This window comes from Heteronotia binoei, chromosome 9 (assembly GCF_032191835.1).
Source record: "Heteronotia binoei isolate CCM8104 ecotype False Entrance Well chromosome 9, APGP_CSIRO_Hbin_v1, whole genome shotgun sequence".
Taxonomy (NCBI): domain Eukaryota; kingdom Metazoa; phylum Chordata; class Lepidosauria; order Squamata; family Gekkonidae; genus Heteronotia; species Heteronotia binoei.
Genome location: NC_083231.1, coordinates 36,854,903 through 36,882,650, shown reverse-complemented (window position 1 = coordinate 36,882,650; position 27,748 = coordinate 36,854,903). Strand labels below are relative to the sequence as shown.

The window sequence follows — 27,748 nt, the reverse complement described above, 5'->3', positions numbered from 1 at the left end:
CAGTGCTGCTCTTCAGATCTGCATTCCAGTCACCAGATCCTTCAGATGGTTCTATTAGCATTTGCATAGTGAGACTAATACAGACTAGAGAGAGGGGATTGAGACAGAAGCACTCTTGCTAGGAGGAAGATGCAATTTAAAACATGGCAATAATAAACTGTCTTTTAAAAAGATGATTGTGGTGGTCACTTGGTAGTCTGGGATCTGATCCATTCATCCACACATACAGTGCATCATCATTTTTATCAAAGATGTGGATTCAGTGGTACCTTGATGAATATTGCCATATAGATGCAGCTGCACATCCCAATGCAAATCTCCAGCCCCATTAACCTGCACACCTGCAAGCCTGCTTCCACCCTCAACCCTCCCTTGCAGGACTGGGATGATTAATGCTAGGGCCCAGTCAATGACATTGGCGAGTATATTTTAATAGACTTCATAAAGTCTTTAAAGTACTTTAAAGGCAAAGCTTCAAGTATACAGAGATTTGTTTGCTTGGATGGGAATTTATTTTTTCCATAGACTCATAGAGTTAGAAGGGACCTCCAGGTTCATCTAGTCCAACACCCTGAGCAATACAGGAACTTCACAAATACCTCCCCCCACACACGTAGAGTGACCCCTGCTCCATGCCCAGAAGATGGCAAAAACCCTCCAGGATCCCTTGCCAAATTGGCCTGGAGAAAAATTACTGACTGACCCCAAAGTGTCAATCAGCATTTTCCTGGGCATGTAAGAAAGGGCTACAAGAACTAAGCACTGATGCACCCTTCCTGTCTTCCCTCTCATGATCTGCCTAATTCACAGAATCAGCATTGCCATCTAGCTATCTGTTTAAAAACCTCCAAGGAAGGAGAACCCATGACTGAGATACTGCTCTGTCAGGAAGTTCTTCCTAATGTTTAGCCAGAAACTCTTTTAATTTCAACTCCTGGTTCTGGTCCAACCTTCTGGGGCAACAGAAAACAACTCTTCACCATCCTCTATATGACAGGCCTTCAGGTACTTGAAGATGATGATCAGCTCCTTCAACTTTTTCTCATAGGACCTGGTCTCCAGACCCCTCACCATCTTCATTGTCCTCTTCTGGACATGTCCCAGCTTGTCTGTATCCTTCTTAAATTGTGATGCCTCCAAAATGAATACAGTACTCTAGGTGAAGTCTAACCAGAGCAGAGTAAAGAGATATCATCACTTCACATGATCTGGATGCTGTAGTTCTGTTGATAAAGCTCAAAATTGCATTTGCCTTTTTAGATACCACATTACACTGCTGACTCATGTTCAGTGTATGGTCCACTAAGACCCCTAGATCCTTTTTGCATGTTGAGTTGGATCCAGCAGTAAATTTTCACAAATTGAAGTGTGTGTGTGTGATTTTTGCCACTTCACCTGTCCTCTAGGAACAGCATTTGGGACTGCAAAGGAATGGGGGGGGGGGGTGATGAAGCTTCACTGATGTGGATCTCTTCTGCCACTAGATCCAACACATTTATTTTTCAGCTGCAGTGCGTGTTAACAGCAGATACCACAGCAAACTCTGTAAGTTCTGACCATGCATTTCTCTACCCCCTTCCCTCTTTTTTAAAGGGAGAAGATCGCATACTTCACAAGAGCAAAAATCAGCATACCTTCACTTCCAGCTGATGATGTCTAACTGTCCCCCCCATCTCCACAAGGTGTTTTTCTACTTGTTCATCTTTTTTTATATCAAGATGACAGATTTTGTAGTATAGCTACCTGGGTTTAAAGCCTTCTATTTTACATCTCAGTTATTGATATTGTTTGTAAAAAACAAAAAAACCAACAACAGTAAATTGTTCTCCTATATGTGTTTTTTTTAAATGCAAAAAAAACCCCTCTCTCTTCTCCTCTGTGCAAATTTCCCATACCAAAAAAACCCAAAGTAGGTTATTTCTGGTACACTGTTGCTAATTTTGTATAGTTTGTATGTATTGCAGATGTGCTACTATTTTGTAAAGATGGATCTAAAGAACAAAGGCAGTACCAAGTATATCCTGTTGAACTGCACTGTCAAGAAATATTATGTTCAGCAGGAGCTTTCTTTTCACTGTTATTTTTTTTCACAAGAGCAGACTGTGAAGATGGCTGCTAGGCCACGCAAATATTTTTGTACAAACATGTGACTTCTTTTTTTAGCTAGCAACAAATGAAAGCTCTTCTTCCAAAACAGCAAGGCTGCCTCATATAGACAGGTGCTGTTGACTTCTGTCCCCCGGATTGGAACTTTTAACTAAGAACTCCTGACTTTTTATATATATGAAGAAAAAGTCCTGTGACATGGACCTACAGGAGCATGGTTTTGTGAATGTACTCGACCTTGGGCTGCACTCAGGTTGTCGAGGTTCCTTGCATCCGAAAGCAAGGAAAGGCAACGTGTGGTAACCCTCTAACCCTGAAATGTTTTAAATTGAACTTACCCAAGGGCAGCTGTTTTCTGAAACTGGACTCAGGTTCATGCAAAACATTTTAAACCTGAGGAGTCAAACACTTAACATATAAAACTAACACGTCAGTGTAATGTGTATGTCTAGCAGAACAGCCAGTAGCCTATAGGAATAGTCAAGCGTATGAAGCCCTAAGAGACTTGTGCAATTTTTGAATAAGTGGTTCTTGGCAAAATGCATAATTCGTCTAAGTGCCGAACCTGTTGTTGGTATAGGAATGTCTTCTAAAGAGAACTGCATGATATTAGAGCACTTAAAGTTGAGTTTTGGTAAAAGATTAAATACACCATGGAAGCTGATTCCTAAATTAAGTGTAGCACAAAAAGAAATAATTGTGTCTATGAAACTAGAATCTTGGTTTGTTTAAATAGCTGTTTGTATTGATGAAAAGGCAAAAGACAATATGAATGTGCTTTTCAGGGCTGGTACTGGGAAGCAAAAGTTTCCAGTTACTTTTTTAAGCAGCATAATGCTGAAAGTGTGTAAGTGGATGCGTATATACTGGCATATTCTTTCTGAGTGTCATCTTGCCACAATAGCTGGTCTTCACTGAGGTCACAATAGGGCTTGGCTAGTAGAAGTAATCATTCTGGCTACTGTGATGTCACAATGGGTTTGCCACAGGTATGGCTTGGAGATCTTCCAGAATTACTTTTTTAAGCAACATAACGCTGAAAGTGTGTAAGTGGATGCGTATATACTGGCATATTCTTTCTGAGTGTCATCTTGCCACAAATAGCTGGTCTTCACTGAGGTCACAATAGGGCTTGGCTAGTAGAAGTAATCATTCTGGCTGCTGTGATGTCACAATGGGTTTGCCGCAGGTATGGCTTGGAGATCTTCCAGAATTATAAGTGAACTACACGGGTCGTTTTGTAGAAAAATAGGTGGTGGAACTCATCCAGGGATTGTTATGCAGCTGTACCTACTATTCAGTAGACAAGGTGGGAAGGAGGAGGTGGAACTCTCAGAAAGGTTCAAGAGCTCCCGCTGAATCCTAGGCCTGGAGCTACAGACCACAGAGATCAGTTCCCCTGGAGAAAATGGGTGCTTTGCAGGGTGAACTCTATGGCATTATACCCTGCTGAGGCCCCACCCCAAACCCTTTTCATCCCTGGCTTTACTTTCAAATCACCAGGAGTTTCCCAAGCCAAAGTTGGCAACCTTGTATCATAGAGTGGCTGAGCAGTCCAGGGCAAGGCAGTTGATTGCCGAAGAGGATCGGAAGACCTTAGAATTTGAATTCTAACTTCTTGCAAACTTGCAAAATTACAACAGCCGTTCTGTTTTCATTGTAGTTCATAAGACTGAACTGTAAGCCACAGAGGTTCTGCTTGAAGGGCTTTTCAGTTACACCTTGGGAGTACAGATTGGTTGAATCATTTGATCAGCACAAGAGGATGACACTTGCTGCTTAGATATGTGACATATACAGAAAAACACACCTACATGTGAAATCGAGGGAGAAAACAAGAAGCTGCTTGAATACTGTCCCTGCTGGAACCAGCAAAATATTATATGGTTAGGCCCACCAGGATACAGGATTTTCTTTTGCTGGGATGTCATTGCCTTGTTGAAAGATCAGGAAAACATAACTACAATATGTTTGTTGCCATCTTCAGAACAACTGGTGTATTTTTAAAACACACACCCACACACCTGTGCCTTAATTTTTTAAAATGTAAATTTCCTCAGAGGGTTGTCTTGTTATGCACAAGTCTGTGTAATTATTCAGATCCTGTAAACATGACTTCAGACATGGAGGCAGTTAGGGAAATTAACTGTGTTTGGTACTTCATGGATCCCCTTTACTGTTTTACATATATTTTAGAACTAGTTATAAGCACACACATGCCATTCGTTGTGATGAGGTCAGTCTCTAAAAGCTAAAAGTTTTGAAATTATTTAATATAGAAATGAAGGTTGACTGTCTCAGCTTCTCAGTTTTGACACTATAAAATGTTCATAGATTTGATGTATAGAGTTGTACCTTATGATTTATTTATTTTCAGTCTTATTTATGTTACCGTTTAATATAGTTCAGTTCTGGCCATTTAAATTTGCAGGTTTAAAAAAACAACTGTAAGAAAGATTATACAGCTTTCTTGATTCTTGGCAGGCAACCTGTTTTATATAGAGAGACACAAGTTAAATGAATTTCAGAAGGGGACTAAAAATGGATTTTCTCCAGTAACCCGTAGATTTTGGCAAATAATATCGTTGGCTATTTATGAGACTTTTTCATTTTTTAAATGAGAGAGATCTTCCATGCCTTAATATGCCCGGTTACTACCCAAGGGTACACATATAACTCAAAAATACATTTTAAAGAGTTCTGGCTTTTTAAAAAACTGGCCCAGGTATTTTACAGTGATAAAACAGCATGCCAATTTTTTTTAATCAATATGGACAAATTCCAGTCTATACAGATACCACATTTAATGCAGGATGTTATTCTTCAAGGAACAGAAGAATTATAACAAACATCTTTCATGATCCCATTATCAGTATATTAGTGCAGATATGCTTGCTAAATTTTAAGTATTACAGGTACAAGGCAATATTATTGTTTAGCCAAATGAACAAAAGTATAGCAAATTGTTTATAGGATGAAAATGAGATTTCAACTTTTTATCTTGTTACAATTAAGTATAAAATGCTCAGGACTGAACTAAATATTTAATCAGGTTATATCACGAATGTCTTTCTTTGCTAATATTGTCTATAAATGTACACATGTACATCACCTAGATTAACTTTCATCTCTGCACTTTCCATGTGTTTCAATGATTTGGAAAAAAAATACATTTTTTTAACAAAGCTCTCTTGCTTGGTAGTGTTCTTTTTTTACAAAAATTTCTCAGCCAGATCAAGTTGTCATGACTTTGGAAAAAGGTCTCTACATACAGAAACTTTCGGTTTTATTTGAAGAGCTACTGCTTGCAATATTAGTGGTTAATTCATTCTCATGATCACTAATCAGTAAAGCTGTATCTTTATATTTACCATCAATGACCTGATTAAAAAGTGTAGGTGGACAGTGATATATGCTGTTGTCTATATGATTCGCCTGAAAACTAGAATACCAAACAAATGCATGAATTTAGGAAATATAGGCATTTACGCTCATGTCCTTCTCAGTTCATGTGGGAACAGAGAAACATGAAACTCTAGCATCAAATATACCTTTTTTGAATGGGATTAATGAAATCTGGTTCAGCCAGTATCAGGTTTTTTTTACAGCCAGTCTCTGCTGGATAAACTGAATGAACTGGTCAAACAGGAGCCTGTTGGTTATCATCTTAAACCCTTGGCAGCTTAGCCTCTATTCTAGAAGGAGCAGGAAACTGCTTATTTGTTGGGCAATGGTCATGCTATTTCCCCTAATTATGAGTGGTGATCATGAGTAAACAGCTCTTCGTACAAATCAGGAACAATCTGAAGGCAACATGTGAGGTCACTGTACAGTTTGGGCTAAATTTTTCATTCAAGATTTGAGTAAAACCTTCAAGATTTGGCAGAAAGTATTTTAGTTTTTAAATGTTTTAGTTAAATGAAGATTGCATTGTCTTATCTGCGGATAACTCCTCTTCATCATTTTAATGTACCAGTTTATCCCTGACTGTATTGTCAGTTGACAGTAGCCTGCAGTGGCCTAAAAGACTGAAGAATTTCAATGAATGAATGTCCAATTACTAGGCAAAGAATGAGGAATCTACCAAAGTAATCACATTATTGTCTAGCGGCAGTCTTTTTAGTGCTTCTTATGAAATTTCTTCAAAATGGGTAACCAAGGAAGCAAAGCAAGGCTTGAATTTCTGCCCCCCCCCCCAACAAACACTCAAGTCAGAAACAATTATACTTTCTTCTTGTTTCACTGTACATCAATTCAAAGACCCCCCCCCCCCCCCCGCTCATCAATTCAAAGAGCTTCCCCCACCCCCATAGTTGCTGCAGTCTTCCAAAATGCCTTCTTCTAGCACAGCTAGAGAGCAAAAGGTTAGAATTTTTATGCAACATTTCTTTGGTACTTTCTTGGAACACATACATTTTCTAAAGTTCCTGCTATCCTTTCTTCATTAAAAAAAATCTAATATTCCACTCTTACAAGTGATTAAATGCATCAGCTAGTATGTTTCTTAGCAAATACTGTAACATTTCCATGAAATGTAAGGTCAGTATTATTCAGGTTTTGGCACCAACTTCTGAACTTGCTACAGGTAGAGATACTGTTTAGTACTTAATACAGAGAGAAATTTATATTCTCACACTTTGAAATTCTTTTATAACTGCCTGCTTTTGCTGAAGGACATCAAGTACATTTTATATTGTCTGATACCATTTAGAAATACTTTGCATACTGGGAAACAACAGCAAACCATTGTTTCTAAGAAACAAAGCCCATTTTCTAATCAGGCTAATACAGAAACTTTTGTGTCTTTTCTTAATACGGGTTACAGTTTTATTTTAACCTTTTTAATAGCTTTTAATATGTTAGTATTATTAAATTATTAACAATCGGGTTATTTAAAGAAAGGCTTTTTAAGTTGCATATTCATGGGACCATTACATGCAAGACCATCGAATGAAACTAAAGAGGATGCTTCTTTCATATAGCAAAATGAATGCAGTATTTCTCAGATTTTTAGGAAATATAGGTGATTATGCAGGCTTCAGACCAAACCTTTGCTATTTAAAACAGCACTGATTATATTCAAGAACAAAATATAACATTTTGTAGATTTTTTGGGTTTATTTTCTGCTTCCACATTTTAAAAAATATAGGCAGACACAAGTGTATCCAGGTGAGCATTTTTGAAAAAGAACTTGGCATTTTCCATGTGTTGACTCGCTAGTTCTTCCATAGAAGATAACCATTAATCAAGCCAGAGGAATCCTTTAAACGCTATGCCAATCTTGCAGAGTACTTGGCAACTAAAAACTTTTCATTGCATCAGTTCGACTGGTTTCTTGTAGTAGATTAGATCCCTAACACCAGAATATTCCACCCATTTCTAGTTTGTTCAGGACGTTAAAGTCAAAGGACCACGCATGGAAATTAATTGCTGAATCTGGTAGTGTGTAATTGTGTGATATGAGGAATCATTAAATTTCCTTATGTCTTATTTGAACATTGGTGGATTTTCATTTTGTTTTTACATTTCCATTGAAACAGACAAAACTATATGGTGGTAGTTTCTAGACAGTCATTTTAATCCCTTCCTGCAAAGCCAGCATTTTCATCTTTGGAAGAACAAAGGTAAAACATTGCTGTTTAAATAAAAAGCAGAGGAAGAAAGACTTAGATGCCCAAGAGTAATGAATCGGCAAAGGACCAAAGAGTCCTTTGAATATTAATCTGAGCAAAGTTTTGTCTGGCATTTTTAAGAGTCTGAACAGAAAAAGAAGCCTTTCTGTCTTCTCAAACTCTTATGCTTTGGGGTCTTTTGACACTTTCCGAGTGTTGACAGGTATCTTGCTTTTCTGCCATAGTATAATGAAGAGAGGATGAGTGAGCGTCAGTTGAGCAGAAGGTGCAATTCATCAGGGAGCCTCCAAAGATAAGGCAGAATCCAGCAAACCAGCCTACAAACAGTGCTTCTCCAAAGTCCCACCTGGGAACAATTTCTGGAATGGTCTCATCCCAAAATTCCTGCACAGTCATGTGAGCAACCCATGAAACTGGGATTATGGCTGTTATTCCTGATATCCAGAAGAGGATTCCTCCCAACATCAGTAACTTCTTCTTTAGATCCTGTTGTTGTTCACAAACCTTTAAGCAGTCCAGTCCAAAACCTGACAGCAGAAGGCCCAAAAGTCCTAATCCATTTGCTACAAACATCAGAATCCTAGAAATTTTGAGCTCGGGTGGCAAAGCCAGAAAAGAATCAAATTCCTTGCATTGCATTCCCCCTTCTTCTTGGACCACACAAGCTTGCCAGAGTCCCATTGTCCAGATCTCCAGTTCATTCAGTTCTAAGTTGAGATTTTTCCACTGTGGTAAGTAGGTAGTAAGACAGGATAACACCCATCCCAACAAACACAGTAAAATGCCAGCTAACTGCATCGTAGTTCTATACACTAAAGCCATTCCAAGGGCAGAACCCTGAAGCTGCAATGACGGAAAAGTCTTATCTGCCAACTCTCTATATAAGAACTACTAGCCTTATATGGCAGCCGCCGCTCTGATGATCTTTAGTTCTTTGCTGCCCAGGATATAAGGTTTGAGAATTAACCCTTTCAGAGCTCTGAAATGTGTTTTTGTTCTGTTGAATATAATGTTTCTTGTAAAGGACGAAGGACTTTGCTTAACCATGAGTTAGGTTTTCTGATAAGGATTTGATCTGTTACCTTCCAATTTGCTTGGTAAAATTATATCCCAATGCCTGATGATTACAAGTCTGCGGATGAACAAAGAACGCTCTATGACCCCTCACCCTAAAACACAACAGAAATCTTTGTGCTTCAATACGGATTAATTAGATTTTAAGTGGTGATAAAAAAACCCAGCTCTGTCTGCAACAGGAGTTCATTGTAATAGCTAAATTTGAGATTTCAGGGTTGCAAATCAAGGCCTTTGTAAAGAAAGGTAGACTGTTTTCCTATAATCTGTATTATTAGACTTCCTCAATATATGTATATATACACCCAAAGGCTTGTATTTCATTCTCCTCATCTTTCACCTCTACAGAAAAGACTGTAAAAGAGCTTTCTCATGTGCTCTACCTATAATATGTTATAAGTAAGCTTTGTTGTGTATTTGACCTTTTAAAAAGTACAATGGGGCAAGTAGTGATAGCTCAAAATACTCTGAAACAGCCCTGTAGCATGCACCACCAATTATGGGGTATTCATTATTCATTTTAAATAGTGCCGTTGGTTGCTTTATGTTAAAGTATTCCCCACTAAGATACCGGCTTCCACTGAGGTCTCCCACTAGGGCCATGTTCTGTAAAATGACAAATTTGCAACTCTCTAGGCTTATGATGAATGAAATAATAAGCTATGCAAAACAGTTTGTGCATGAGGAACATGGATATTAATTGGTTTTTCTCATGTGCAGTTCTTACGTACACTGCTCTGGAGCCCCTTTCCACATGAAATATGGAACTTAGAAAATGTTCTCTAGTTTATGAAGATAAGAACCACCTTGCTGGATGTCACCATATGTCCAGGAGTGGCCAGGAGTGATGTAAGATAGTTGATAATTGATTCCATATATACAAGATAAAAGGGGATGGTTTTAGAAAAATATACTATTGTGTTTTTCTTGATTTATACAAAACATGTGGCAAATACGTTCCTTGGACTTATGCTTCATTCCAAAAGGATAGTCATTAAAAGCTGGAATTTGTTTTATTCATACATGCATGCCCATATTATCCATAAGCTTAAAAGCAGAATTCTGAATGATATCATTTCTTCTGAGGTCTTCAGTTATTGAAAGGGGTCTAGAAATATTATCAAAAAGGTTACTAAGCTCATTACTCCGTGGATGGTGTTTGGTTTATCCTGATCTCATGAGAAATCCTACTATGCATCCTATATAATGTAATCTTTGAGAACAAACAACTTGCAGCAAGCATTAGCCTACTTGTGAAGCTATAGCAAGGAGAAACCTGAGGAACATATGCTAAAGTCAATGCAAAGCACAACCAACATTCCTAGAATTCTGCAGGTTTCAGTGTATTCTTTCATTACCTCACATATTCACTAATCTTTACTTTCCAGGGGAGGGTGGTTTTTGTTGTTGTTGTTGTTTTGCTCCTGATAAGACTCTGCTAGATTTTGTTACAACGTTTTAGAGAGGCATAGTACATTATAAAGAACCACCATGCAGGGCTGGTGCACCCAATAGGCAACCTTAGGCAGTTGCCTAGGGTGTGACCCTGGGGGGCACCAAATTGGCATGGCCAGAACATCACCAAATTGGGCACCCCCTGGGAAGGTGGGGCCGCACCTTCCTGCCTGGATGACTTAAATTGTGTGGGAGGGCACCCAGGAACAGCTGCTGCCCCTTCCTGTGCCTGGGAAAGGTCCCACCAATCAGCTGATCGGTAGGGCCTTTAAATTGCCTGGTGAGGCTGGCGCTTGCTCCTGGACACTCTCCCGATCACGGATAGTGCCAGCAGAAGCAGCTGGGGTGGCCTCCCCCTGCATTTAAAGAGCCTGCCAGCTTCTAATTGATTTTAGGCTACACCCTGTCAGACAAAACTTTTCAGGACAGAAATCGTAGTTTCTGTCCTGACCACTGCCTACAGTAAGAGGCCGAGTGACAAGGTTCCTACTTTGTGGCTGGGAGATTCCTGGAAATTTAGGGGATAGAGCCTGGAGAGGGGAGGGATCTCAGCAGGTTATGATGCTATATAATTCACCCTCCAAAGCTGGCATTTTCTTCAAGGGAACTCATCTATGTTGCTTGGAGTTCAGTTGTAATTCCAGATGTCTAGGACCCATCTGGAGGTTGGCAGCCATACCCAGGGAGCCCGCTAGCCTTGCAGTTTGATCATCGATTGATGATTCGCATGCAGGTCATCCCTGTTTATCTGCGGGACCGCCTTTCCCCATATATCCCCCAGAGAGCACTGTGTTCAGGGACAAAAAATCTGCTGTCCACCCCTGGACCAAAGGAGGCCAGGTTGAGTTTGACACAAGCCAGGGCCTTCTCGGTGGCAGCACCAAAGTTATGGAATGCTCTCCTGGAGGCCATAAGGGCCCTGCGGGACCTTCCTACATTCCGCAGGGCCTGTAAGACTGAATTGTTTCAACAGGCCTTCGATGCTTAAACTGAGAGAGAGCTGCCACCTGACATCAGCTAGAGTTCCCGGTGACCAACCGTCTGAAAAGCAGAACCACCAACATAGTAATGGTACAGCACCGTGGAATAGTTTTAAAATTTTAATTGTATTAATGTTTTATAGATTTTATTGACTTGTTGTTTTAATCGTGTAAACGGCTGTTGTAAGCCGCCCTGAGTCCGCTTGTGGAGAGGGCGGGATAAAAGTCTAATGTAAATAAATAAAATAAATAAATAAAATCCCATGATGACACTATCATGCATATGGGAACTCACCCTTTAATACAAAGCAACTGCTGTACAATTAACATGCAAGCTCCAGAGTGGCCATGGGGGAATTTCTTAGTTGCTGTCCATGCAGGGTTGCCAACCTTCAGATGGCACCTGGAGATCTGCAGGTCACAGAGAGAAATTCCACTGGAGGAAATGGCTGCTTTGGAGGGTGGAATCCAGAGCTTTCTTTTGTAGCAGGAACTCCTTTGCATATTAGGCTACTCCCCCTAATGTAGCCAATCCTCTAAGAGCTTACAGTGGGCCCTGGTGGGATCTATGGTATTCTATCCTGTTGAAGCCCCTCACCTTCCTAACGGCCACTCCCACAACCTCAAGGGGACAACTCTGGTTATGTGATTTGCTGTATTCACTTGGCTATATAACACATAACAGCAGGAATGGAAATACAAAGTTCGTGAAAGAGTTCAGCAAGTTTTCTCAAGGGCAGAAAAAGGGGAAGAACTTGGCAGCATTTGAAGACTAGTGAAAGGAAAACATGAAAGGCTCAACAGCAGGACTGACATTGTTAAGTCAATTGAAATATTAACTGTGGGGGGGGGGGCAGACAGCCATATTGGGGAACAGATAGAGTATTTTTTAGCTTTCTGCTACAAGTGAGGATGAATTTTTTGGGTTAAAAGCTTCAATCTGAGAAAGTCTACCAGCAGCAAAAATAAATACATCTAGTGGAATTCATGGTATGCTGGGCAAAAGAAAGGAAGAACTGGGGTGATTTCTTCGAGGCAGTGCCTGGCAGAAATGTTGCAAATCGAAACACAGAAAAGATCCTTTGAAATACTAGATACAGTATGTATTAGATAATTAATATTGTATCCTTGAGACACTGTATGGCCGTGGGGATTTACTAATAGAAAATATCTAATTTATAAGGACAGTGTGAAAATCTTTAAGAGGGGGAAAAGGAAAAAAGAGAATTTCTGATCATAAAAGAAAGGCAACCTCTATTGTCTTATGGCTTTACATAAGCGGCACTGTATAAGCATTGTGGGAATAAAAGAAAGTTTGCCTTTCCAGAATTTCTAAATGCAGCTTGATCTTTGAATGCTGCATTCTTACTGGGGCTTTTTCTTGTCAATGCTTCCTTCAGCCGTGCTGGCTGAAAAGCCACTAAAGCACGGCCAGAACAGCTCCACTGAAATACATATGTTTAAATGAGCCTCCTTGTTCAGTTTCCTTTACAAAGTGCAACAGGCAAGCATTTTTCCCCCTGCCTGCTTAAACAAAAAAAAGCTTTGAGTTTTGTGTTACTCCTCTGTCTTAGAAGAAAACTCTTGTTTCAGGCCAACTCGATAGACCTTTCTTTTAAGCATGACCCATTCAAACAGGTACACTGATATTTAGGGCTAATAACATAAAATTAGCATGTCAGCCCTCAGAGGTACAGTTACAAACATCTAAGAATTTACAAAATGAAGATTCGGAAAATAATAGCTGCTGCCGTCAGTTGTCTATCTTATGACACAAAGGGTAGAGTTTGGGATAGGGAGATGCTCGTAATTTGGATCTTTCATGAAATTAAGTACTGTTGTGTTTTTGTGCTCCAAGAATCTTGGAATATTAACATTATATTGGAATATTATTAAAAGCGGTTGATTCTCTTCGGAAAGATGAGCTACTATACATAAGGTATATATGTAGTTAAATGGGAAGTTAATATGACCAAGTGACTTTCATACCACAAATATTAGGCAGTTATTCATTAGCCCACGGTGGTCAGTCTACAGCATGAGACAATCGTCATTTCTGCATGGGTTTTGGGTTGCCAGCCTTCAGGGGGGCCTGGAGATCTCCTGTTTTTACACCTGATCTCCAGCTGGCAGAGATCAGCTCCCCTGGAGAAAATGGCTGCTTTGAATAGTGGACTCTATGGCATTGTACCATGCTGAGGCCCCTCCCTTCCCCAAACCCCACCCTCTCATAGATCCACCCCCAAAGTCTCCAGGTATTTTCCAACACAGACCTGGCAATCCTACATTTACCTCAAGTTCAGTACTGTTGGGAAGAAGGTTGTGCACATACTGGCTTTTTCCAATCTTTCCCAAACCTGCTTTGCTGCCAAGTTTTGGAAATGATTGCAGCAAATCCTGGATGGCTGTCATGAGGGTAGGAAAGTTTGGGTTTCCTGTTCCTGTGCACATGGCAGCCATTTTATCCACAGCAATCAGTTCCTTCCCCCATCACTGGGGGCTTTTTAAAATCTGGCAATTGAATATTGTTAAAGTGAACAGTATAAGAATATGTGTAACAGATTCTCTGAATTTCCAGCTTTCTTTTTTTCAAAGTGCCTAATCCCTTTCATTGGGAAGGGAAGGCATATTTTTGCAACAAAACTAAAGACTGGTTTTGTTAGAGCTAGAAATTTACTCTATTGAGAGCAAAACATCTAGATTACCTGCTATACATATTGTTATAATAGCAGTACAACAATATTTAGCTGCCTTTTTGTTTTAAAAACAAAAACCTGAAAAGCCCTGGTGATGGGTGAACGGTGGCTGCTGCTGGAGCACTGGGCCAGGAAAACTTTGCGGAAATCTGCCCCATGAAAACCCAATTGCCACTACACTGCATTGGCAGCTTCAGCAGCATCTGGGAAACTCTATATACTTGATTAAAACTCAAGCCAAACTCAACCTAGAACTAACTTTAATGCAATGCAGGGATAGGTAGTCTCTGGCACGCAGACCAACAATGACTCACCAGAACATTTTGCTTGGCACTTAGGCCCAGATTTCTGCCCATAGTACTGAAGCACTGGCAGCGTTGTTGGACCAGCAGCAGGTGAGAAGGAAACAGGCATGGTTTTGAAAAACACCTCCCAGAACTACACAGCCACCAGCCAAGTGTAAGGCAAATCACAGAGATGTTGGCAGTGCTGTTGGGGTTTGGCTTGCTCCAAGTAGACCTGGCCAAGTACAACTCTTATATTTGCCCCACTCAAGTTATGTTGCTAACGCACCGACATCTTCAGGAGCAGACGTTACATTTATTTCAGCACTTGGGTCAGAAAAGGTGCCTACACCTGATTTAGTGCTTTCCCTGTGTGTTGGTGATGGTAGCAAAGAAAGACGCTCTTTTGTTCCCATTACATCTCTACAGTGACACACTGCTGAGCTATTCTGAGTGACTGTAGGTTCTCCTTCTGGTAAGCCCCTAAGGAATCTCAAGAGGACCCTTGATGACTTATTTGCTAAGCAGCTCACAAGTTCACTGATAAAATTGCTCTACTTGGACACCACTACGGCTGAATTTCTGGTGTTACAGCGCAAGGATAGTGGGCAGTGAATTAGTATGCAAAATAGTTAAAATGTTTTTAGCAAATTAAAATAATGACAAATTGGGGTCTGCTAATCATCAATTTGGGTTGACTGGGGTTAAACCGACAGTTACCTGACTTCAACTTGTCATTCTTTTAAACGGGCTAAAAACATTTTTACTATTTTGCATACTAATTCGCTGCCCATTCTCTATACATGTAGGACTGCTAATTCCACCCCATAGTATTGTCTGATGAAGTGTGATTTTAGCACACAAACACTTACATTCTCAATAAAACTTTGTTGTTTTTAAATGTGCCACTGGACTCCAACTTTGTTCTATTGCTTCAGACCAGCATGGCTGCCTATCTGGATCAAGCACAAGGATAGGGACAGGGCATTTGATGTGGTGAGCCTGACCACTGGTTCTTTAGCCCTTGTTCGTTTTGGTTTACAACATTTTGCCAGGGTGAATGTAGCTGGTTGGATACAGAAGATGATAAATGGCTCCTTACAAGAGGGGGTAACCCTGAACGATTTTAAGAAGACGACCATCAAGTCTTCTTTGGACACTGACAACTGCTCTATTGCAATTTTTCCTTGTAGTGTGGTGTAGTGGTTAAGAGTACTGGACTCTAATCTGGAGAACCGGGTTTGATTCCCTACTCCACACATGAAGACTGTTAGGTCAGTCGCAAGGTGTGATCAGATGAGAGTTTTGCCCCACCATAGCCACCCCTACCCCCAGATTAAAGAGGCGTGTTCACACACATGCATCTGACCTACATCACATAATCACACCTACCTCATCTTCTGATGCCTCAGCTGTGTGTTTAATAGCCCCTGGGTACTTCCCAGGGGCAAATTTCTTGTGCCTTCATGGCATGTTTCTGGCTGTCTGAACAGCTGGGGCATGCCACACACACGCCACGCATGCACAAGAGTGGTATGAACACTCCTCTGGCCTGTGTATAGCCCATGCCTCTCCTTGGAACCGGGCGAGCACTGTCTGATTGCCACAGTGCACCTCAAATAGCACCAATATTTTCAAAGCCAGGAAACTGCTGCAGCAACAGGTCTGATCATACCCACAATTCTCCCAGAACTCTCTCAGCCCCATTTGCCTCACAAGGTACCTGTTGTGGGGAGAGGAAGGGACAGATTGTAAGCCGCTTTGAGACTCTTTAGTGAAAAGCAGGGTGTAAAAACCACCTTATTCCTTTGTGGGATAAGAAAAGGTGCTCGTTGGCAGGTAGGTGGGTGAATGATAGTTATAAAGAGCAGGGGTGGAATTCTAGCAGGAGCTCCTTTGCATATCAGGCCACACACCCCTAATGTAGCCAATCCTCCAAGAGCTTACAAGGCTCTTTTTTGTAAGCTCTTGGAGGATTGGCTGCATCAGGGGTATGTGGCCTAATATGCAAAGGAGCTCCTGCCAAAATTCCACCCCTGATAAAGAGGATCCATTTCAATGTATCTTCTGGCCTGAGTTTGGTAGTGAAACATCATGGACACCCTGGTTATCAGTATGAACTAGGGTTGCCAAGTACAATTCAAGAAATATCTGGGGACTTTGGGGGTGGAGCCAGGAGACATTGGGGGTGGAGCCAGGAGCAAGGTTGTGACAAGCACAATTGAACTCCAAAGGGAGTTCTGGCCATGACATTTCAAGGAACTGAACACCTTTTAAATGCCTTCCTTCCATAGGAAATAATGAAGGATAGGGGCACCTTCTTTTGCGGCACATAGAATTGGACCCCCTGGTCCGATCTTTTTGAAACTTGGAGGGTATTTTGAGGAGAGGAACCAGATGCTACGCTGCAAATGTGGGGCCTCTACCTCAAAAAACAGCCCCCTCCAGAGCCCCAGATACTCGCGGATCCATTCTCCATTATTTCCTATGGGAATACATCTCCATAGGGAATAATAAAGTTCCCAGCAGATATTTCCCTCCCCTCCCCTTGCTTTCTGATGACCCTGAAGCAGGGGGAGGGCCTCCAAACCGGGGGATCCCCTGCCCCCACCTTGGGATTGGCAACCCTAGTATGAACAGGAGAAATACCAGGAATGTGTGACTGACCATTTCCCTTAACTTCTTAGCAGTTTCTATTACCATCAAGCATGATATCTTCGAGACAGTCTGCCTGAGAAACTGTACTCCAGGAATTTGGTTTCTGCTTAGAGACCAAGAAGATGGAGAAAGTAGAGAAAGAAGTACTTTTCTCCCTTTCTCACAATACAAGAACTCGTGGGCATTCAATGAAATTGCTGAGCAGTCAGGTTAAAACAGATAGAAGGAAGTACTTCTTCATCCAAAGGGTGATTAACATGTGGAATTCACTGCCACAGGAGGTGGTGGCGGCTATAAGCATAGCCAGCTTCAAGAGGGGGTTAGATAAAAATATGGAGCAGAGGTCCATCAGTGGCTATTAGCCACAGTGTGTGTGTGTGTGTATATATATATATATATATTGGCCACTGTGTGACACAGAGTGTTGGACTGGATGGGCCATTGGTCTGATCCAACATGGCTTCTCTTATGTTCTTATGTTCTTATTTCAGGTTATAAGCTTCCAAGCTCTCTTTGTTAGACTAGAGCTAAAATATGGTGCTTGAAGGTGTTTTGATCTGCCTCATGACGAAGAAGCCAGAATCCTAACCCTCAAAACAAACTACAAAAAAGTGCAGCAGCACAAATGGGAGGGGGAGGCAACTATCCACTAACAATGCGAACCATACGAAAAGTCTATTTTGAAAAACATATACAATTACATAGAAGAAATATATACATCAAAAACAAGAAAATCCAATAGCTACTCACAAGAATATGTGAATGAGAAAATTGCACAAGAACTGAATGACATCATTGAAAATTCAGACCCAAATTTTTTAAAAAGAAAAACCTGGAGACTTAACAAATAGCATGTGTTAAAGCTACTAGCAGAACATTTTGAATTATCTTCTTCAGCTTGGAGAAACGTCAACTGCGGGGTGACATGATAAAGGTTTACAAGATAATGCATGGGATGGAGAAAGTAGAGAAAGAAGTACTTTTCTCCCTTTCTCACAATACAAGAACTCGTGGGCATTCGATGAAATTGCTGAGCAGACAGGTTAAAATGGATAAAAGGAAGTACTTCTTCACCCAAAGGGTGATTAACATGTGGAATTCACTGCCACAGGAGGTGGTGGCGGCCACAAGTATAGCCACCTTCAAGAGGGGTTTAGATAAAAATATGGAGCACAGGTCCATCAGTGGCTATTAGCCACAGTGTGAGTGTATATATAAACATTTTTGCCACTGTGTGACACAGAGTGTTGGACTGGATGGGCCGTTGGCCTGATCCAACATGGCTTCTCTTACGTTTTATGTTCTTATGTTATCTTGAGAAATAGTGTGCTTCTTTCTTTTGCCAGTCAAATTAAAAAGCTGAAGATACCATGTTCTCCCTGACAAGCTCACTCAATGCAAGGTCACAGCTGTATACATAACTTTTCTGCATCATGTCATTTATACTTCACGGTTCCTCAGGGTTCTGTTTTATTCCCCCATGCTGTTTAACATCTACATAAAACCAATAGGAGAGACCACCTAGGGGTTTGGGGTGATGTGTCATTAATATGCAGACAACTCTATTTCTGCTTTTCATCTGATTCAGAAAGGACAATGAACTCAGTAGGTCTGAATGAAGGCTTCAAACACTTTGATGATGGAGGAATGATATACAAATATTTTCAACAAAGAAACTGAAGCTCCATCCAGACAAAACAGAGATTGATTCCATTGCTGTGTAGTTCAACTGCTCTAGGAGGAAGTATTCAACCTGTTCAATATGAGATTTTGCCCCTGACACCATTGGCAAGGAACCCTTCCGCCAGCTACTATTGGTGTGGCAACTGCAACCTTCATGGACAGAGATAGTGTATCCACAGTTATTTATGTCTTGGTTAATATCTAGGATAAGATAGTGCAAGGCATGTGGGTAGGGCTGCTCTTGAGGACTACTTGGAAACTTGTTCAAAATACAGCCATTAGACTACTGAGTGGAACACATCTCAGCAGTATTGAAAATATTTCACTGGTTTCAAGCTTTTCACTGAGTATAATGCAAAGTTCTGTTTTTGACTATATAAGACTTGGGAGCAAGGTGTCTAAAGAACTGCCTTCTCCCATATGGAACCACCAATAAGATTGCCTAATAAGTCTCTTGTTCAGGTGCCCCTCCCATTCAGAGGTGAAGCAAGGGACAACCATAGACACAGCCTTTTCTATAATGGCATACAACTTACGGAATTCCCTCAACAGAGACACCCTCCTGCTGCCTTCTCTGTTAGTTTTTTGGGCACCATGTGAAGACAAGCTCATTCACCCCACCCTTTAATTGTTGTTATACTGTTTCTGTTTTAATTGTTAGAAAGTGGACTGTCTTATGCTTCTTGGGTTTTATGGATGATATCATTAGCTTTATGTATCAGCTATGCTGGAAAGCTGAATGAACTGAAATATGGGATGTAAAGCATTTAAATGGCAGAATCAGTGAGGGTTTTTGGCATACCTGGGAAGGAGCAGAAGGACCTACAGACTTGGCTATGGCCTACGGTTCTCCCTGCCTCTTCGGTGATGCTGCCTGCTGCTCGTTCATAGCCTAGAGCAAGGGTTTCAAACATGCAGTTTGGGAGCCAAATCAGGCCCCAGAGGACTCCTATCAAGCCCCCAAGCAACCGGCTGTCATCTGCTTCCTTCTTCCTATATCTTGCTTTCTTCTGCATAACAGCTTGCTTTGCAAGGCTTGCTCAATTGCCAAGGAGCTACAGAGCAAAACCTCTATTTTCTCCATTGGCTGAGGCTCCTCCCTTCAGGAAGAAAGTGGGGGGGAATAGCTTGCCTTGCCAGGTTCTCTCAATTGCACAGCAGAGCAACTGAACCGAACCTCTATTGACTGAGGTTCCCCCCCCCCCCCAGTCCCCTGGGGAAGGAAGGAAAGAGCCAGAGCTTCCTTTGTCCAGTTCCCTGGATCCCATGGGTGAAATACAAAGAAAGCATCTTTAAGACCAATGAGTGCTGTTTTAAGTTTTTTTAAAATATATATATTTGTGTTTGTCTGTGTTCTTTATAAAATTTATATCTCTCCTACCTAAACTTAAAGAGGTACACACATGGCCCGGTCCAACATGACTGGGCTCAACCCGACATGGTGTGGCCCAACAAGGTTTCATTTATGTCAGATCCGGCTCTCATAACAAATGAGTTTGACACCCCTGGCCTAGAGGCAAAGCAGTCCTACACACAAAGGCACAAATACTTTAGAACAGGGGTCCCCAACCCCCGGGTCGGGGACCACCACTGGGCCGCGGCCTGTCTGCAAGTGGGCCGCGAAGCCTGGCAGCCCCCCTCACAGAGTTTAACTTTGTCAACCCCTGTCGCTGCCTTCCCTTTCTCCCCGGTGCTGCAATGCAGTGCGGCGCTCCATTGTTTCCCTCCCTCCTTCCGATTGCGCCAAGCCGATCTGAAACTGGGCTTTACCAGTTTCGATGGGACCAGCGCGCCATCTAACACTTTGAAGTTTGTGTGAGAAAATGCTTCTCCCCCCTCCTTCCTGGAACCGTAAGTGAGAGGGGAGAAGCATTCTCTCGCGCGTACTTCAAAGTGTTAGATGGCACGCTGGCCTCATCAAAACTGGTAAGGCCCAGTTTCGACTCTGCTATGCTCAATCTGAGGGAGGAGGGAGGGAGGAGGGGGAGGGCGACGACAGAGCACTGCACTGCATTGCAGCACCGGGAAGAGAGGGAAGGTGGCAGGAGGGGGGGGACCTGAGCCTCGTCACACGGGGAGGGCGATGGAGCTAACTCCAGCAGGCTGCTTCTTCAGCGGGTTGCCAGCCGCTGCAGAGGCGCTGCGAGGGGCCAGTGGTGAGAAGACGGGGGCAGGGCGGCAAGGTTGTATGGCACCAGGGGGGGGGTGGCGAGGCTGCGCAGTGCCACAGGGGGTGGGGAAAAATTCGGTGCCCCCAACCTGCCGGCCCTGGGGCCACGGTGGGCGAGCCAGCCCTGGTGCTGGTCTCCAGTACCAAGAAGGTTGGGGACCACTGCTTTAGAGCATTCCTTATTCTTTAGAGGAAACATATCTGGTCTCTGCAGTGGAACATAATATGTTCAAAGTGTGCATGCACATGAAGGCTTACACTTGAAAAAAAAACTTTGTTGGTCTTAAAGGTGCCACTAGACTCAATCTGTGTTCTGCTGCTTCAGACCAATATGGTTACCCACCCAGGACCTACATGTTTTTTGAGGGGGGAGCAAAATTAAAAAATGACACCCCCTTATGGGCCCATTCTATATTATGGGACCATAGAATTGAATGGACTCCATACCCAATTTGGTGTTTCCCCCCTCTGGTGGCACCTGGGGCAAGTGCCCCCTCTGCTCTGCTCTCCCCCCCCCCCCCCAGATCTGGCCCTGTACCCACCTGACTACCATATTCCCCATGAGATTTGTTACATGCCCAGTCATAGCAAGTAGCTATAAAACTACTCAACTGGATCAAAACCCATAATTTGTACAGAAAATTAAGATTTTTAAGAGACACCAAACACTCTGAATGAGATTAATAATAACAATGAATTTCAAGGGAGTGCTAGGTAGTATATGAGTTGAAGGCAGGAGGTTTTAGGTGTCGTTCTTTTTTTTTAATGGGTCCTTTTACACATGCAAGTAAAAGTTGCAAGAATGATCCAAACATGCTGGAGAAGACAAGCTCTTTATATGGATATTCAGTGCTTTTTTTTTTTTTGCTAAGCCCTTTCCTTTGAGCACTTCAAACACCTCATCTCTTTTTTTAGATAAGTGGGCTCAATTTCTTTTAGTCTTTCAAGGACATCATAATAACCAGACCTTCTCTGTTCAATAACAGGTCTACTGGAGTCACACTTGTTCTGTGAACTGCTTTGCCTCCTGCAGAGCTACATAATAAACTGCTTTGACAAACTGGGCATTTTTCCATCTGAACTTTAATGTTGGTTTTAATGAATCCTTTATTACTGGAACAAAGGGTTTTTTTATTATTTCATCTGAAAACAACCATAACATTCCAACAAAGACTAGTGTTTTTGTTCAAAATCAACTGAGTGGAAAAGATGAGTACATGAGGATGTTAGAATTAAAAAAACCACTGAACATAACTTTTTACTACTTGACAAAAATGCATTTCACATATCTCTCATTTCAAGCACACAGTGTCAAGTTAGCATTTCAAAAAATGTGCCTGATATAAATTGATGCAGGCAGCATTCCATAAAAACAAAGGAAGTAACGAGTATGGAATAAGTTAGGTGGAACTAGAATCCATTGTTCGTTGGCAAACTATTCTTCCTGGTAGCAGGATACAGTGGCTCTCCTTGTGCACCCACTCCCTTGGTGTAAAACTAGTTTTGTTCAAAATAAGGGTATATCAATGCCGCATCTGATTGCTTTTTCACATAACTGAGTTTATACAACAATGTGTGTACCAGCAACACCTTCAGCAAATGAAGGTACCTCAGTAACATTCTCAGTCAAAGTTTCTTCATTTCACTAATTATACTGTTGGGAGTTTTGCCCATCCCCCATGCTGTTAGGGGTTTTAAATAACATCAATTTTCTTGATGTTAGGATTTGTGAGGCTGTTACTTGCTGCCCTTGGAGCCCGTAGATCATTTTAAACAACAAATAGAACAGAACTCATTATAATCATATCACCATGAGTCACACTGATATCTAGGTCATTGTGATGTCATAGTGACAGTGGATTTAGCGATCATCTTACAAATAAAATGAATGTTTAAAATGCATAGAGTGAATGTTACAACACAGGAGGAAGGAAACGTATTCATAGTAAGCTAGAATGGTTTGTCATGTGGGTCTCTGTCTGGAATGTAGTTTTGTCCCATAGGCCAACTGAAAAGTGAAATAATGGGTAGTGGATACAAGGAAGAAAGAAAAGGTCAATGCAAACCTAGGTGTGAACAACAAAAGAAGTGTAGGAGGTTGAGGAATGTAGATCAGGAAGCCAACATGGCACCGAATTGACAGGCTCATACCTAAGATGGTCCAAATTTCAAAACTATACAGAAGAGACAGTTCCATCATATGTAGCTTCTGTTATCACTGTAAATCTTTGAAGGCAAAAGCCACACCTAGAACAATTCTAACATCCCCCCTCCCCCAATCATGGTCTCGGAGAGGCCCATGGGACAGAGGGCTGAACTTCCAGTGATCTGAACCTTTCTTTGGCTGTAGGTATCTAGTGTTCTCTGCAATTCCATTTTAGTGCAGCACATATCTGCAGGCTTATCTTGAATACAAGGAGTGTAATTTATCCGTTGCTTCCACAATGTAGGAGAAATGCAAATTAGAGAACAGAAAGAGACATTACACAAGATTGTTTAACAATCTGGTTTTTCATATTTATAAGATGCTTGCTTTCCTTTGAAAGGAAAAAGCTGGACATTCTTCTGCAAAATATGTTTAGAAATGATAAATCCAGCAAAGTTAGCATTCTGGTAGGGAATACAGTCCTGAGGGTCGATATACATCCTATAACTCTGGAAGAACTGATAGCAGGGAAATATCCTTTGATGTTTTATTTAAAATTTTTGCTCAATAATTCAATAAAGAGATCTATTATAATAACGAAATAGTAAAAATGTGCTATGAATACAGCAAAAATATAAAGGGAAAGGAACTAATACACATTTAGCAACCGTTTTCATTTCAGGAAGCATTTTCTGTGTTCATTTGAGGCAAGCATGATAACCTAACTCACAGCTGCAGTTACATGGCAGGCGTAAGCATGTGGTCAAATTTCTTATCTTGTGAATAATGAAAGAATGAAAAGAAAACATGGCCGCATTTGCTTTTGTTAATAGAAATGTGATTCTATTAGCCGTTCCAGAAGAGACTCTATTTCCTCACAAGTGCAAACCTCCACATCGGCATTCTTAAATAATAGAAGTTTGCAAAACTTTCTGCACAACTTTTTGCCTCCCAAGGAGTAGATCTAAGTTTAGTGCCCTGTTACTGTTTTCAAAATCCACTTTTTCCATGATTTTCCCCGCTTCAGATCTGAACTTGCAGTTTTCCAGTAAGGAATACTGATTTCGAATTTTGTCATCAGTATCACATGATCACCCCCTTCCATCCTTCTGACCCCTCAGGTTGTCCCCTGAGCAATCCACAAGTTTTTTTACAAAATCGTGTTGATTGCATTATGACACAATTTTAACATAATATAGCAATGTTATAAATGTTGGGACAAAACAAGTAGTGAGATTTCATGTAGCCATCTCCTTGCAATTAATTGTCCATGAAGTTTCTTTTCTTTCTTTCTGTTTTTTTTATTTTTTTGATGCCAGATGCTTGTGTTGTTTCTTCATTCTCCCCCCTTCTCTGCTCTTTTACAATGTTATGATGTTATAACATTACTGCATATGTGGAAGAAGGAGGTTCTGTACATGGTGGCATATTTAGCATGCTTCATAATTATTGAAAGCAGTATTATGTATTGCTGTATCCAGTTCAACAATTGCCAGTCACTTTTTTTTTAGTTAGTGGCTGAGGAGCATGGGACCTTTGAAATGGTGGCAACCATGCTGTTTCCCACAATACATCCAACACTTTTTACAATGTTATGTTATAACGCTATTGCATGTGCACACAAAAAAGGAGGTTCTGTCACTGGTAAAGTACATGATGACACATTTAGCATGCTTCATAATTACTGAATAACACTGTCATGAATTTGTGTCTCCAGTTTGACGATCACGAATGGAATACTATTTTCATTGGGATTTTGTGGGAATCTTCACTGTCTGTTTCCTCTGTTGGTGGCTAAGGAGGAGCAGGGACCTCTGAAATGGCGGCAGCCCTGCTGTCATCGACAATACACCCAGCTTTTAAAAAATGTTATGATGTTATAATATTACTGCACATGCACACAAGAAAAAGAGATTCCATCACTGATGAAGTACGTGACAACACATTTAGTATGCTTACTGAATAACAGTTAAATGAATTGCTGTATCCAGTTCAATGAACGCCAACCATTTTCTTAGTTGGTGACTAAGGAGAAGCAGGGGGGCTTTGAAATTGTGACAACCATGCTGTTCCTCATGATACATCCAGCCTTTTAAAAATAATGTTATGTTACTACACATGCACAAAAAAGGAGGTTCCATCACTGATGAAGTGCATGACAATACAGCCACACAACCCCTTTTCAAAGGACATGTGGAACACACGGGGAGGGTCAGATTTGAATTCAAGAAAAAAATCACCAAAATAAATGTCCTTTTATAGAAGAGGTGCTGCAAAGCTAGAGCATCACCTGGAGATTCAACTTGCCAGGAAGCAGTGGCAACACTGAGGTGTTGAAAAGGTCTCTGTAAATTTATTCCCACACATATAGCTTTCTCTCCCCCCGCCCCATTTCATATTATGGAAGTAACCAGAGTCTATTGGAAATATGAAGTGTGGTCAATCTTTGGTTTTGTATTTTGCGTGGAGTCCTAGCTGCATCCCTATTTTCTGCAGTTTAAAAGATTTGCAGTACCTCCCTAAGTAGAGTTTATTTATTTACTTACTCCATGTCTATCCTTCCATTCTTTCCAATCAGAATCCAAAGCACATGCACTCTTGAAGTTGCCTTATACTGAATCAGATCCTTGGTTCATTAAAGTCAGTACTGTTCGCTCAGACTAGACGTGGCTCTCCAAGGTCTCAGGCTGAGGTCCTTCACCCATTGTCAGATATTGTAACTTTACATGCAGGAGGATCTGGGAGGGAAAGGATTAAGAGAATTCTCTCACTCAGGTACACTTGGCTACCCTCTCATTGATTAGATATTGAGCCTTTTGGGCCCTTGCTTGCCTTCTGTTTTCAATTTATATAGACTCTCTCTCCTCTCTCTTACATGGGTTTGGAGCTGTAGCATATTAACCTTTATGAGGTTAATCTGTTCACAGTATATCAAATGTACCTACATTAATATGTCATGTAAGATGTGCTTCTATTTTTGTAAGTAAAATTTCCTTCTCTTGTTACCATTGGAGTCAGATCATCTTTGTAATTTGAACAGCATTTTCCCCAAAACTGGGAACCATGGAAGATTGGGGATAGTGTATAAAGCTTCTTTATACACACACACATTGAACCCAATACACATCACCTACAACCTGATCTTTACCGGAGCTGCCATGGATTGATCCTGGGGACTTCTGTAGGCCAAGCAGCTTGCATCATTCTCCTCTTCTCCATTTCATCCTGTCAATGGACTTTAAAGGGTGTATCTTTGTTTAAGTTCGAACTGCTAGAGATATGAAATAACCAATAGCGTTGCAATGGGAATGTTCTCAAAGCAATGTAACATGTGGGGAAAGAAAATGTCCTTTGACTCTGCCCAGCCTTTCCAAGTAACATTGACCAGTGGTGGGGTACTCTTTGTCTGGTGAATGCGACTATCTTTCAGTGCCTTCCAAATCCATCACTCCATTTCCCATTGCAGTTCTTTTCCAAAGGCAGAATTCTTCCTGTCCCCCAAGGCTAGTATCACATGACTGCACAGCTGCTTCTTAGAAAGTAGCAGTATTGAGTCATTAGAAAGCACAGCTGGGCATTACACTGGGGCCATTTACATGAAAAGAAGATCTCGCTTTAATTAATCTCCTGCTGCTGTTCCCACCTGATCTGAAGTCAAGTGCCAGTGGGCGGATGGGTCACTGGTGGAAATATATGCTGTCAGGTGTAGCATAAGAAGCCCTTATTCCGTTATTATCCTAACAGAGCTGTGAGAAATCAATCATGTTATATTAAAAAGCGATTTCTACAAAAAAGGGGGAAATGCTGGCTACAAACGGGATCTGAGAATTACACACAATTGCCCTTATAGTCCGAATTCAGGCAGAACAATGGATGACTGACAAGAACCAAGGCAATGAGGCAACCCACCTCTATTTCAAATGTAAATTTTAAGGTGGGGGGAGACATCTTGTCAAAAGAAAAGCAATAGGCAAAGGCAAGTGCTCTGAAAACAAGCACTCTTTCCCTTGGGCTGCCTTTTGCTTCATTTCTTGTATTTCAAAAAATGCTGTCCACTGATGCCAGCAATAGGTCATAAATATTCAAATATTGTAAAATGTTTGTCTTCAAAACAACAGCAATGTAGGATCTGAAGCATCCTGTGCTTTACGCGCGCACGCATGCACACACACACATTGACAGCAGACTTTCCTCCTGTATGACATTGTTCATCTGCTGCCTTAAATGATAAGAGTCGGAAACAACAAGTAATGGATATATTTTATACAATTGACTATATATGTGTATTTATCGTATCTATGCATTCACATTCTCCACTGGAAAGTCACTGCAAGAATTGGTAGAACTTTCTAAGAAAAGAAAATACATGAGCAGGCTGACAAATTCATTCTGCAATGAGCAGACAAACTTTCTATTTCTGATGTTTTAGAATTCTGTCTCCTTAAAGATTCCCACTGCTGATATTGAATGGCTTCTACATTTGATTATTTGTTACATTGCCCACATTTCTTTGATTTCCCACCTTTTCCTATCAGACTCTCATCCAGGCATCAACCATACCCAGACCTGTTTTGCCTAAGCAATATTGCTACAACCTGAACCTTCAGATCATGTTCCTAGACTCTGAAGAACTGGATAAAATTATATGTGGGTCTTCCCACCACAAAGCTGCAATGGGCATGAGAATTTTCATTCTATGCAACTTTTAAAGCTGCCTGTCTTCACAAACATGCACACATAAACACAATGGTTTTAGAGATCCATGTGATGCCTCCATCAGAAATGTATGCTCTGGAAACATATGCATGGACCCAGAGTTCATTCTTGAAAGAGGAATGCAAAATCTTCCTTTTGTCTAATTT

The 27,748-nt window shown here is 41.1% G+C and overlaps 2 protein-coding genes across 2 annotated transcripts in view; one reads left to right on the top strand and one right to left on the bottom strand.

Moving 5' to 3' along the window:
* The window catches only part of WWC2 (WW and C2 domain containing 2), a 194,262-nt gene extending 188,971 nt beyond the window's left edge, over positions 1–5,291 (top strand). The window contains exon 23 of the mRNA XM_060246480.1: positions 1,594–5,291. Coding sequence (XP_060102463.1) covers positions 1,594–1,660 — 67 coding nt within the window. The 3' untranslated portion in view covers positions 1,661–5,291. The remainder of the gene's footprint in view (positions 1–1,593) is intronic.
* A 1,926-nt stretch (positions 5,292–7,217) lies between these two features.
* Positions 7,218–8,611, bottom strand: CLDN22 (claudin 22). Its single transcript, XM_060247314.1, has one exon. The coding sequence runs from the start codon at positions 8,560–8,562 to the stop codon at positions 7,894–7,896; it is 669 nt and encodes a 222-aa protein (XP_060103297.1). The 5' UTR covers positions 8,563–8,611; the 3' UTR covers positions 7,218–7,893.
* Between the last annotated feature and the right edge of the window lie 19,137 nt (positions 8,612–27,748).

Coding starts and splice junctions, on each gene's coding strand:
- CLDN22 (XM_060247314.1), bottom strand. CDS start 8,562: ATGGCTTTAGTGTATAGAACTACGATGCAGTTAGCTGGCATTTTACTG.